At 37.4% G+C, this 14,212-nt stretch overlaps 1 protein-coding gene across 6 annotated transcripts in view; it reads right to left on the reverse strand.

Moving 5' to 3' along the window:
- The window catches only part of ASH1L (ash1 (absent, small, or homeotic)-like (Drosophila)), a 127,722-nt gene that overhangs the window by 19,853 nt on the left and 93,657 nt on the right, over positions 1-14,212 (reverse strand). For all 6 annotated transcript variants that reach the window (XM_015571690.1, XM_006775695.2, XM_015571694.1 and 3 more), the window contains 10 exons: positions 12,041-12,114; positions 9,879-9,924; positions 9,654-9,762; positions 6,655-6,861; positions 6,389-6,535; positions 5,826-5,934; positions 5,015-5,179; positions 4,768-4,862; positions 2,200-2,357; positions 852-1,004 (listed from right to left, as the gene is read on the reverse strand). In XM_015571690.1, the coding sequence (XP_015427176.1) occupies positions 852-1,004; positions 2,200-2,357; positions 4,768-4,862; positions 5,015-5,179; positions 5,826-5,934; positions 6,389-6,535; positions 6,655-6,861; positions 9,654-9,762; positions 9,879-9,924; positions 12,041-12,114 (1,263 nt within the window). The remainder of the gene's footprint in view (positions 1-851; positions 1,005-2,199; positions 2,358-4,767; positions 4,863-5,014; positions 5,180-5,825; positions 5,935-6,388; positions 6,536-6,654; positions 6,862-9,653; positions 9,763-9,878; positions 9,925-12,040; positions 12,115-14,212) is intronic.

Below are 14,212 nucleotides of genomic sequence, written 5' to 3' on the forward strand. Positions count from 1 at the left end.
GCCGGTGGTGGGGGGGGGGGTGGGGGTCCCCCTCAGCCTGGCCTGCACCCTCTGGCAATCCGGACCCCTTGGGGGATGTCTGACTGACGGTTTAGGCCCAATCCCACGGGGCCTAAACCGTCAGTCAGACATCCCTCTTCCAATCTGGGACCGCTGGCCCCTAACTGCTCGCCTGCCTGCCTGATCGCCCCAACCGCTTCTGCCTCAGTCCCTGTCGCGGCTTCGGACCAAGGTCAGTCAGCTGTCTGATCTAATTAGCATATTAAGCTTTTATTATTATAGATGTCACTGCTTTATTCAGGACAATTTTTAAAAATATATATATTTTATTGATTTTTCACAGAGAGGAAGGGAGAGGGATAGAGAGTTAGAAACATCGATGAGAGAGAAGCATCGGATCAGCTGCCTCCTGCACACCACCTACTGGGAATGTGCCCGCAACCCAGGTACATGCCCTTGACTGGAATCAAACCTGGGACCCTTCAGTCCACAGGCCGAGGCTCTATCCACTGGGCTAAACCGGTTAGGGCATTCAGGAAAATTTTATCCAAGACAGAGACCTGCTTCTTTCTATACTGTTGCTAAAAAATGTGATTTCTAAATATAATACTTACGGTAAATCTAATAAATAGAAAAAACTTGACTTATAAGATCTAGGGATTTAAAAACAACAATTCCCAAAGACTATAATCAGTCCTGTAATTCTATACTCTGACAAAAGGAAGAGCTAAATAAACCTCCTAATTTCCTAATCCTAAACTGTCGCTTGTTCTTGGATGTCTCAAGTGAGGATAAATGGTATGACTTTTAGAAAAAGCTAAGAAGAATGAATCTGGGGTAGATATGGTCACCTTTATAAGAGATGATACCATCACAGATCTCTTTGAAGATCTGAGCGAGGCGGGCTGCTCGAGCCACTTCAATGTTTTCCTCTGCAGCTGCCAGCCGTCTTGTTCGAACAGATCGGGCTGTCTGCAGAGCGGAGAACTGGGTCATGAAGACGTCTGGAGGAATAAAGTGAAAATTAGCTTCAGGAAAAGAGGAGCTCTATGTGGCTTTTTCTCCCCCAATGACTTTCTGCCCTTTGCTCAATTTTTGTTGAAGTGGTTAGGTGAAGTCATAGAGTTCTTTCTCTCTTTCTTACAGGAAAATCAGAAAACAATGAAGTTTACCAGAGAGACAGATGCTGCAAGTTAGAGCGAGCTTATTTTAGTAGCCAAATGCTACATAGTGTAGTAGCTGAAGGTCTGAGCTTCAAAATGAGTCTGTGTTTTTACTGTGGCTTCTCTACTTACTAGATTTTGATCTTGGGCAAGTTACTTAAACGCTCTGTATCTCAGTTCCTTAACTGTAAAATGGGACTAGTGGTAGTATTTTCCTCATGAAGTAATTATGCAGATGAAATAAACATCTTTTTAATGTGTCTAGCTCAGTACCTGACCTATAAAAGACTCAGGAAATTATTATTATTACCAGAAGATTTGAACTAACTGAATTGTAAACTTAGAGAATTTATGCCAATCAAATCACTGAGAGGATAGAAGATTTTGGGCAAATTTCTATCTAGTCCCTAGCTCAGCATATTCCCTCATGCACAATGCAGAATGCCTGTATTTTCTGAGGGAAATAAAATAATAAGAGCATGAGCTTTTGAACACTATTTTCAGTTAGGAAGAGTATTTAGACATGCCAATTTCTCTTCTTTGAATCTGCTCTGGATAATAAATCTGCATCAGGAATGCTATTACATTATTCACTCGTGAAGGTTAGAAAAAGGAAATCGGATGGTCTGTGTATATAATGCTGGTCTAAATGTGGGGGGCAAAAAGTCTTCAAATTAACACTGGTGTCATTTTCCTCTGCATCTGTCATCACTATTTACCCTGTCTGCAAGGTATTTTCCAGGTAGGAAAGAAGACAAAGGACCCACTACCTATATCTCATGTCTAGTGACTTTCAGGCTGTAGGTGATGTCTAGGAGGTGACGGAAGGGGGTTTCTTCCTATTTCCCATAGTAGAAACAGGAAGGTGGAGAGCTGGAGGGATAGACTATTGCTGACTGGTGTTCATATGCTTGGATCTTAACTTTTTTGGAACAGACCAAAAGGAATTTTTGAATAGACTGTTTGTTTGAAAGTAACTAGTGTAATCACTTTGAGATAACCTTTTGGAATTAGCAGAAACTTTTCTAATCCTTACCAGATTTGATGTTCCCATCATCTCGGCAGATGCCATTCCAGCGGGTATATAATGATGCTGAGTGAATATTATCACTGGTGTGCTTTACTTCCTCCTGTTTCTGCCGAATCTTCTCCCAGTTTCGGACTAAGAACACATGATGCTTTAATACAAAATTCCTGCAAGGAAAGGAAAAAATAGTCCTTTTATTCATTAATTCAATAAGCATTTATTACACGTCTGTTCTATGTAAGCCACTGTTAAGATGTTATAAATGAATACTTATCAGTGAATTCAGCTGTATAAAGAGAATTATATATGAGAAAACATTATTCAGTTTTTCATCCTAACTTTTTTTCACATAACATAAAACATTTCCCTGTATTATTTACTGATAATCCTGGGGACTTAAAGGCTACAAATATTTTGGCAATTGAAACAACCTGACTTGAAGGCAGAACTTTATGGAGTATTTGTAAAAATTCTAAAGAAAGTTTTTCAGATAAAGTACAGGATTAGCTCATAGGATTAGCTATGAGAAGGAGAATTGGCAGATATAAGCTAAGATATTTAGGATGGATATGCACTGGGCAACGATGCTACCAGCAATGCCTTCACATGGATCTCTAAATGTAAATGAGTTACATGTACCTTGATTGACCCTACACATTATTTTGATGATTCCATTATTTGATTTTCACCCTAATACACATATAAAACAATGTTAGCTTGAATAAATCTCAAATATAGGCCTCTGTAATGGAGATTAAACCAATTTTATAGTTCTTGACTTTGGCTGCAAATTGAAATCACTTGGGGAGCTTTATAAACTACTGATGTCTGGATTCCATCTCTGAAAATTCTGGTTTAAGTGGTCGTGGGTGTGGCCTGGGCATCAAAAGCGTTTTTTGTTTTTCTTTTAAATTAATTTTAGAAAGGGAGGGAGGAAGGAAGAAAGAGAGAGGGGGAGAGAGACACACAATGATTAGCTGCCTCCAGAGAGAGCCCTCCAAACAAGGACAGAACCTGCAACCCAGGTATGTGCCCTTGACCTTCCAGTGCAGGAGATGATGCTCCTACCGAGTTACACTGATTAGGGCCATCAGACGTTTTAAAGCTTCCTAGGCTAACATGCAACTAAAATAGAGAACCACTGGATTAGATCATCTGTTTCAATGAAGTTTAAAATTTCTATGACAAAGTGAAATAGAATAAAAGTGGCTAAAATTATAGTAAAATTGTAAGTAAGGATAAACTTTCTAAGATATTAAAGTGTGTAGTCAGGGGAAATATAGAGTATCTTAAAAAAAATTAGAAAGCGTGATGATTGGGTGTTCACGCTGCCGTGTGAGATGTGCCGCCCATGAACCTTGTTACGCTTCTGGCACATGACCCGTCTGACGTGAACTTAAAAAAAAAAATAGAGTATCTTGAGAAATATGACATGTTTACATTGTTTAACCTCTGACATGAACAAATCCTTGAATACAAGGAAGAGTAAAAATGACTAAAGATCCTTTTGACTGCTGTTAATATATCAACAAAGTATGGATCCCTCTGGCAGACTGATGTGCTGGGGTCCTGCCCCAGCAGGTCCAGGGGTCCCCAAAGGTGTGGACGGAGTCGGCGAAGAAGGAATGACACGGAGACAGCGTTCAGTTGATCAGCAGCCTTGCCAGGATCTCTAGCCACAATCTCCAGCCAAGTTCTGTGTCCATGTTCTCTTGCTAAGTTCTCCAGCCACGTTCTCCAGCCAGGTTCTGGAGCCATGTTCTCTCGCTAGGTTCTCCAGCCAGGTTCGGTTTAGGTTCTCCAGCCAGGTCCGGTCGCCAGGTTCTGTAGCCGGGTTCTCCAGTCAGGTTCTGTCTAGTTATTCCCTCCCTAACTTCAGGGGAAAATCCCTACCTGGGGAAACAACCTTTCTCAGAGAGGTGACCTTGGTTAAAACACAGCGCCAAGAAGGTGAGCAAACATATTAAGAACAGTATGCCATATATGCCAGGTCCCTTGAAACAGCAAGGATGGACCGGCTCCCGGCACTGATGAAGCCCATATAATCCTTCTCTGAACAATGTTTTAAAAGCATTTAAAAAATTAATTTAAAAATTTAAGTAATTTTAATACATAGGATTAAAAAGAAACTAAATATCCTGCAATAGTTTTCAGAATATTTTAAACATTAATTTTTAACACATGACAATATCTAGTTGAGGGTTTAACAACTATTGTAATCTTGAGGCAGAGATAAACCTAAATGATATTTTGAGATATGTGTAACACCTGTAACATAATATGAACATGAATATTGGTGGCAAAACTCATGGAAACTGCAAATACTAAACACACACACACACACACACACACTTGTTGTTGTTGCCTACAGTCATATTTAAGGTCATGCTAAATTTCAGTTAGAAAGTAGGTAAAATAAAGACACAATTCCCCCCCCCACCCAAGTTCACAGACCCTTTGAATCCTTATTTAAGGATCTTCTGTACAAAAGAAATGGCTCAAATATACAGCTGCTCAATAATCGGACAAGCACATCACATAATTTAGAGAGCTCAGGTAAGAAAATCTACTTTTTACCTCTCTCGATTGGACATGGGCTTCATTTGTAATTGGGGGGCCAATCTTGTTGGAGTATTCATGTTTTCACTGGGTTCCTCAGAGAGGTGGCCTCTCTGAAAAAGAGATGGATCAGAATGCAGGGGGAAAAAAACATCAATCAGAAATCACCTCCAAGAACATTAAAACCACTCTGAGGATGCCACCCTTTGGCATTTCCCTTGTTTCAGTAATTGCCTCTGAGGAAAGCCATGGAATTATTATTCACCCTTTTTTTCAGCTTGTGCTTAGATTTCCTCTTTTCTTTTGACCGTCCAGACTTTTTATGTGTGGCTATAGGCTGGCTGCTTTTGCTGCTGGTGAGTCCATTCATACGTTGACTCTTGCCACCGATGATTCCTCGACATTTCTCAAAGCCACACTTACACAGTTGCTTTGAAAGGAACGAGAATAATGCTTTTAGGCTGCCGTTTCATTTATAGGTTCAAATAGGATGCCAGAGCATCTGGACACCCAACAATAAGTTTGAATGAAGAAACTTTCACAGAGAGGAAAACAACTAATTGAGAATGAAGTGGATTTCCACAATAGTTGAAAGATAAGATTAAATATTGGAAAAAACTTCACCAGAATACTTAAGAACTGACTGGAGACCAAAAATGATTGGGCAATCTCTTCTGAAAGAATAACATAGACCTGTGTATCCTAGATAAAAGTGGAGTTAAGAGTGAGAAACTGCTTTTTCCACTGTACTTCTCAATGGCTACAACTCAGTAATGTTTACTGAAGGCCTATGTTATACAGAGCACTGTGACAAAGTTCAACCTCCCTCTTGGATTTACTATTCTTACCTGTTTTTTAAAAAATATATTTTTATTGATTTCAGAGAGGAAGGGAGAGGGAGAGATAGAAACATCAATGATGAGAGAGAATCATTGATTGGCTGACTCCTGTACACCCTCCACTGGGGATTGAGCCCGCAACCTGGGCACGTGCCCTGACTGGGAATCAAACCGTGACCTCCTGGTTCATAGGTTGATGTTCAACCACTGAGCCACACTGGCCGGGCACATGCTTACCTGTTTTTCAACATTAAAGGAATGAAAGTTGTAATCATAAGTGAGTTCTGTACCAGCTGGCATATCTTTAAGAGCATATAGTCCAATCCGGTAAACTCCATTAACAGACCTATAGAGAAAGGACAAAAGTTAAAAGTAGAGATTCACTTGTTTTTATACTCATGGTTACAAATTCAGGGGGCCTATGCTGAATGAACTGTTATGAGACAAACCATGTAACAGTACGTAGGACAAAGTAAGCAGTAAATAAATACTAGATGTTTTATATATTTATATATGACATTTTCTACCAAATGGGGCCGGGGATCAAACCTGCAGTTCATATACATGCCCTTCACTGGGAATCGAACCTCAGGCTCCTTGGAGCGTAGGCCGACTAAGTAGTTAGGATGAAGTGAAGAATAGCAGAGGCTTACTTTTTGCCAGGAGGATCTGGTATAATAGGGAAATGCCTAAGCTACTTTGTGTAAGCTGATTGACACTGTGCAAAGATCAATCTCTGGATACCCTTAATGCTTTCTGTTCTATGGGATTCTTGGTTTCACCATCCCCTGCTTCCTTACCATTTCTGCATTTCACAGTTTGGGTCACAGCTGTGGTTGATGAATCGAGCCTCATTTCCCATGCGATAACTGTCAATCACCATTCCACTATCCAGGTTCAGACAATAGTGGTCACTATGATTATGATACTGCTCGATCATCCTGTTTCTGAAAAGGAGAAAGATTATTGAAAGCCACTTAATGATTAAATTGAAAGTAAATTTCAAATATTCCATTTTCCATTCTAATCTGATACTTTTACCATTTTACTGACTATCATCAATTACCTGAACTCCTGTTCACTGACAACTTCTCCTAGGTACTCAATGATGAACTGCCCAGCTTTTAGGGGTTCTTTGGTTCTGATTCCCCAACCTTTTTCCTCAGCTCGAAATCGTTCTAGACATTGCACCCACTCATGCCTCTGTATCCTCTGGTTACAGCACTGCTCACCACAGGGGCAAGTGTTGGGGGAACACTCAGCAAAGATCATTCTAGAAAGAAAAGCAATAATTGTATGTCAATTAACATTATATACCTACATAAACCCATTTTATGTTTTATAGGAATTCTTAAAATGAATATACCAAATTATTTTAACAAGGTTAGATTGGCTAACAAGCTTAACAAGTAATAATATAGAACTTAAAAAATTAATAACAGTATAAATTTTCAAATCCAGTTGTAACACCAAATGCTCCTTGCAAATTATTAAGCTAATTGTCCACTTAGCATCCTGGGTAAAAGTTATCTTATTTAGCTCTGTGCTAAGAGTAAATGAACTGCAACCAACACAGAAATTAATAGTTTCAGATTATACTGCAATCTTGTTTTGAAGTAGCTCATGGCCATTTATAGATTTTTTAAAAAAAAACTGTAGTAAAATACACACAAAATTTACCATCATAACTACTTTTAAGTGTAAAGGTCAGTATACTCATAATTTTTTAAAAAATAGGAATCCATATTTCTTTAGTTTAAAGACATTTCCATATTGGAAAAAAACATCAGCAGTCTATATAACTAGCTAAACCTATAATTTGGAGTGAATAAACAAGTAAACAATTTTAAACACAGTAAGTGAACATGGTTATGCATATGCCCTCTCACTGCTTTCCTTTTTAAATTTCTAGGATCTTTAATAGAAGCCTTTTAGTTGTTTTATAGTTTGGAATCCCAGTTTGGGTATTTAGCATGAACAAGGGAGGACCAAGAATATATTGGTAAATCAAAATATATTATGTTTAAAATCATAACTTATAAATTTTATACAGAAAGTATTTAATACTTTACAATTTAAGTATTTTCAGAGTCATTTCATTTATTCTTCCAAAAAATATTGTCCTTATCTAAAGGACAAATAGTATAGTGTCAAATCACATAAATGAGCAGTAAGCAGAGAAAGTCTCCATTGGATTCTTCTTCAACTTAAGACAATCAACTTGTGAAAAAGACACTGCCTTACTGTCAAATTCATCACCTTTATTCTTCCTTTTGCTGACTTCTTTGCTGTAAGAATATTGTTGAACAGCTCTCCTGAAAACGCCCTCTTTCTGTGGACTTTGTTGATAATTTATGATAATGGATTTCCCACCTTTCTTCCAATAACGATTTCTGTCTTTCTATTTAAACAGGAAGCCCCTTTTCCTGTGTACCTTCTATGACACATTCTTTGTTCATCTTTTCTTTAGAAGGCTCATTTATTTTTGTGGTTTCAATTATAACTCCCTGTTCGTAATACCCTACACCCACTAGTATATTTCCATATTTCATAACACACACAACAATATAGTTTAGGTGGACAAAATAACTAAAATATAAATATAGCATAGTACTGAGAGAAAAGAGACTTCAAATTAAAAAATTTCTGCCAAAGAACAATCATTCAGATGTTGCTAAAAATTTGTGGTTTTTAGAGTTGAAGGCACTGAAATATATTCTATTTGTTTTTATAAATAACCAAGATAAGCCCTTTAATTATATAAAAAGTAAAACATGTTTCTATACATTGTGCCTAAAAACAAGACTGTAAATTTACCCAAATCTAAAAGTAGATGCTGCAAATTAAGATGTGAAGATTTTGAAATTTACAGTGATGTATGTAAGGTACAATTTTCACAACTGGCATGTTGATGCAGCAGGTAGGTACTAAAACACTGATTTCCCCAGCCATGAGAACAATTGACTAGAGACCAGGAAAGCAGTTGCCTTTGCCCAGGAAAACGATATAGAACAGAAAATATTGATGTGAATTTCAATGGTTCTTTTTTGCTATAAATTTTCTTATATTACCAAAACCAACAAATCTATTTTCACTCTTTTGCCTCTATTAAACATTTCCACTCTGAAATCTCATTGTCATTTTAAAATTAATGGTCCAAAATGAAAATCATAATTTATATCTTCAAACCAGTCATATTCCACACTTTCTATCTCTGACAATAGTGTTACTATTTCTTGTTGCTATCATTGACTCAATTCTCATGTGTATCCGCTATATGCTAATGGTTTATGAACCCATTCTTATTTCTCACTGCCACCAGACTACTTTACTTCCTCATTATGGCTACTATACACAGAGATCTAGGAAAGTTTCCAGAACTGTGCTTAATACTTTATAAACATTGACTCATATAATCCTCACAAACTTCTCATAAAAGGTATTTTTATTAGAGGGGTTAATAACATTGTTCAGGTCTAATAAATAACAAGATTTAAAACTGGATATGTAAGACTCTAAATATCATTTTTTTCAGTTACTGTATTCATCCCACATTTGAGCTGAATGTTTATGTGCTCCCAAAGTTCACAGCTGAAGACCTAGCCCTAATGTGATGGTATTTAGAAGTAGTGCCTTTGAGAGGAAAACAGGTTTCTATTAGGTGATGAGGGTGGGAATTTCATGATAGAGTGCCTCTGTTAAAAAGGCACTATTTGTCTATGAGCATGCACTCAGGCAAGGCCATGTAAGTATGCAAGAAGGCAGCTGTCTATAAGCCAGGAAGTGGATCCTCACCAGACAGTGAATCTACTGGCATCTTGACCATGTACTTCATAGCCTCCTAAACTGTGGGGAATAAATTTCTGTTGTTTAAGCTACCCAATCTATGGTATTTTGTTATAATAGCCCCAGCTGACTAAAACATCCTATTAATTATGTTTTATGTATCAATGTGGACCTTCCTGAGGCAAAATCAAAGAGCATATTTAACTTTTCCCTCCAACTGAAGTATCTTATATAGATCGTAAAGCCTATGTTTTTTAAGGAATCTGTTTAGTATAGTACCTATTGAGGCAGTCATCCACACAGCCCTTCCTGGTGTCATCATCTGGCTTCTTACAGTTACAGGTGGTAGCCTCATAACCAGAAAGGGGTTTGACATCAACGTAGACATCTTGAAAGAAGAAAGTAAAGAATAGTTTGTGAACATACAGGATAATTTTTAAAACGTCAGACCAAGAGGAACACTGATGATATGGAGACAGAAAAAATAGCTCCCAAATTACTCACTTGAACGAATTTTTTTATATAGTGGGACATCTGGCTTTTTGTATAGCTAGAAGAAAAAAGAAAAATCTTAATATAGCATTTAACTTCAAATGTCAGACAGCAGCATTAATCACTAAAAATACAGGAAGTTATCCATGTGCTCTGCTTACATGGAAATAGTTACAAGACTTTCTGGGCTGGATACATTTGAGGGAAACTCTTGATGTGATCACTTTTTACCCCAAATTAGAAGGTGACTTACTAGATCAGTGTGAGAGAACTAGGTTCAATAGAAGAAATATAAATATAAAATGGTTTAAAGAAAGTGCATTTTGAACAATGGTTTTTTTCTTTATTAATTCTCACTCAAGGATATTTTTCCATTCATTTTTTAGAGAGAATAGGAGGGAGGGAGGAAGGGAGGAGAGAGAGAAACATCAATGTGAGAGAGACACATGGAGCCCGGCCAGTGTGGCTCAATGGTTGAGCATCGACCTATGAGCTAGGAGGGCACATGCCCAGGTTGTGGGCATGATTCCCAGTAGGGGCGTGCAGGAGGCAGCTGATCAATGATTCTCTCTCATCATTGATGTTTCTGTCTGTCTCTCCCTCTTCCTTCCTCTCTGAAGTCAATAAATATATATATATAAAAAAAGAGAGAGACATAGTGATTGGTTGCCTCCCCCACATGCCCCAAACAGCGCTGGGGAATAAACCAGAAACCCAGGTATATGCTCTTCACTGGGAATCAAACCTGAGACCCTTCAGTGCATGGGCCAACACGCTAATCACTGAGCTACGCTGTCCAGGGCTGACTGATATATTTCTTCTTCTTTTTCTAAATATTTTTATTGATTTCAGAGAAGAAGCAAGAGGGAGACATAGAAACATCAATGATGAGAGAGAATCATTGATCAGCTGCCTCCTGCACGCCCCCCACTGGGGATCGAGCCTGCAACCTGGGCATGTGTCCTGGACTGGAATCGAACCCGGGACCTCTCAGTCCGCAGGCAGATGCTCTATCCACTGAATCAAACCGGAGTGTGTTTCTTTAGCATGTTGTTGGATTAACTTAAATGAAAATCACACATTGTAAATCAAAGCTATTCATTTGGATAAATTAAGATTCTATTTGCCTCTATGAAAAAAGAGAAAAACTTGCCTAGGGATTGCTTATATGAACTGGATATGTATATGAAATTTTAAAAAATTAGTACCCTGGCTTTTTCAAGGTGGGTATTGTTGGAAAACACATTTCACATTTTAATTAAGGCAATTAATTTAGTGAATAAAGAGGATAGGGCAAGAAGGAAAATTGAGCTCTCACACTGTAATTAAGAATGCATCAACCCAGCTGGTGTGGCTCTAACTGAACATCAATCCATGAACCAAGAGGTCACTGGATAAATTCCCAGTCAGGGCACATGCCTGGGTTGCAAGCTTGATCCCCAGTAGGGGTCATGCAGGAGATAGCCAATCAATGATGTTTCTCATCGATATTTCTATCTCTCTATCCCTCTCACTTCCTCTCTGTTTAAAAAATAAAAACATATATATTAAAAAAGTCTGGCCACTGTGGCTCAGTAGTTGAGCATCAACCCATGCATGAACTAATAGGTCACTGGTTTGATTCCTGGTCTGGGCACATGCCCAGGTTGGGGGCTCAATCCCCAGTAGGGGCATGCAGGAGGCAAGAGAGAAAACTAGTATCTTCCTATTTTTAGTTCCCAATATACTTAAAGATCTTTTAAAAGCATAAGAGTGTTAAACATTTCCCCTGTTTCCTTTGTATGTGAAAAATAAATTCCAAACTGATGGGAAGGAGCCAACAAAAATAAAGCCTGAAATTTCTTCATGCTGCTTGCAGTACATCTAAATTCTCTGGAGACCTGCATCAAACCGGATTCTTACAGGACAGAATCTATGCTACCAAAATAAAAGTCCAGAATAATAACAGAAGATTGCCCAGGAAAGTAGAAACTCACTGCTATTTTGAATTATGAGTAAAGGCAAATAGGTCACATTAAATATGAATGCAAATTCTTTTTTTTTAGTCTCTAACCTTCACAGGGACACTTTATATTTCCTAAAATGAGAGCATAACAAGGAGGCAGAGAAAAAGATCTGCATTCCCTCCCTGCCATGCCTTAAGAATGAAACCTAGTAAGATAGGTTCATTGTACCTGATTATGTTTCCACTGCCAAAGGATGTCATAAGGAAGCTGGAAGTCAATTCTTTTTTGCCTTAGATACTTTCCTGAAACAAAAACAACAATAATAAAGAACTATCAATTTGAACATCTATTCATACACAAGATCTAATATGCACTGACTAGAAAAATAAAAATCTAATTTTTAACTTTATGGATTTTTCCATCACTAATCTTTAATTTTTACCTACTTTTTTTCATGCTGAAAACATATTTTAATAGTAGTCTATATAAAACAACTAGCATAGCAAATTTACTACCAAAAATACACAGGACATTATGAAGCAAACAAAACACTAAGATTTTTTGATTATTATTATTTTAAAAACTTTTTATTGATTTTTAGAGATAGGAAGGGAATAGAGAGATAGAAACATCATCTATGAGAGTGAAATATCATCAGCTGCTTCCTGCACGGTCCCCTTCCCCAACCCCAGGGATCAAGACCCCAACCCCAGCATGTTCCCTAACCAGGAATTGAAACAGTGACCTTCTGGTTCATGGGTCAACACTCAACCACTGAGCCACACTGGCCGGGCAAGAATTGTTTATTAAAATTACTAACTAGAGCATCTGGCACCTATTCTCCTTCATTATTATGCATAATATAAAAGCTCTAAAGCTGATTATAAAAAGGGGAAGAATAGCTCTAGCTGATCTGGTTCAGTGGATAGAGCGTCAACCTGTGGACTGAAGGGTTCAATTCCGGTCAAGGGCACATGCCCAGGTTGCAGGCTCAATCCCCAGTAGGGGGCTTGCAGGAGGCGGCCGATCAATGATTCTCTCACATTACTGATGTTTCTATCTCTCTCTCTCTCCCTCTCTCTGAAATCAATAAAAATGTACTTAAAAAAAGGGGGGCGAAGTATAAGAGTTTTTAATAACAGGATTCCCTGATTTTAAATAACTCAATAGTGTTTACATGGATATTCATAATTAACTTCTTAAAAATTAAAATTCTACTATTTAAAGCCAATTTCAAAGCCCCCTTTCAACCTTAAAGAGGCTTCTTCAATTTCCTTACTCTATATGACCCTTCTGTGTTTTTTAAGAAATATTGTTCAATGTTTTGTTGCTCAATTGAGAGAACAGATGTTAAAGATTGTATATAATACATGTTTATGGTTTAAAAGCAATTTCTCAAAAATGTAACAACCTATATATAGAGAAAATTTAAAAATCATATCTATCATTCACTTGTATAAAATCAATTTCCTATACTGAATAGAAAAAACCAATGAAAGAGTAACAACTATTTAAAGTTAAATATATTATATAATGTTTAAGTTAATAGTCAGTTAAAATAAGTTTAAATATTTTTAAAAGTGTGACAAGAGTACATTGCTGTTTTTCAATAAAGATGTTTTGCAAGATCTTTCTGTTAATAAAGTAGTTGATAGTTTCACTAAAATTTTCTCTTTCTCTCCCCTACCCTTCCCCTCTCTCTAAAAATCAATGGAAAAATATCCTCAGATAAGGATTAACAACAACAAAACTGAAAGCAGAGTCCTCAACAGAGAATAGTAAACTAATGTTCATAGCAGCATTATTCAGAATTGTAAAAAGGTAGAAACAAGAGAAGTGTCCACTGACGAATGAATGAATAAACGAAATGCGGGGCTCTGGCCAGTTGGCTCAGTGGTTGGAGCTTTGGCCCATGGACTGAAGGGTTGTGGGTTTGAGTCCAGTCAAGGGCTTGTATCTGTGCACAAATCAAATAAAAACAGAAAAGTGGCTCTATTTCTGGGCTACTTATGCTGTTCCATATATGAATGCCAGTACCACAGTTTTGATTCAAGTGCTTTATAGTAACTCTTGAAGTCTGATAATGTCTTTCAATATTTTTATTTAAAGATCATGTTGAAGATCCTAGGTCTTTTGCATTTCCATATAAATTTTAGAATCAGTTTATCAGTTTTTACAGAAAATCCTACTGGTAATATAGTTTAGATCGTACCAAATATTTCCAATCTCTGAATGTGGCATATTTCTCCATTTATGTAGGTCTGTCTCAGATAAATGTTTTCATTTTTAGGGTAAAGGCCAATTTTTAGATATATTTATTTTAAAAATTTTTATTCATTGACTTTAGAGAAAGAGAAAGGGAGAAAGAGAGAAACTGTGTATGGGGTGAAATGCAGCAGG

Source organism: Myotis davidii, unplaced genomic scaffold, assembly GCF_000327345.1.
Source record: "Myotis davidii unplaced genomic scaffold, ASM32734v1 scaffold208, whole genome shotgun sequence".
NCBI lineage: Eukaryota > Metazoa > Chordata > Mammalia > Chiroptera > Vespertilionidae > Myotis > Myotis davidii.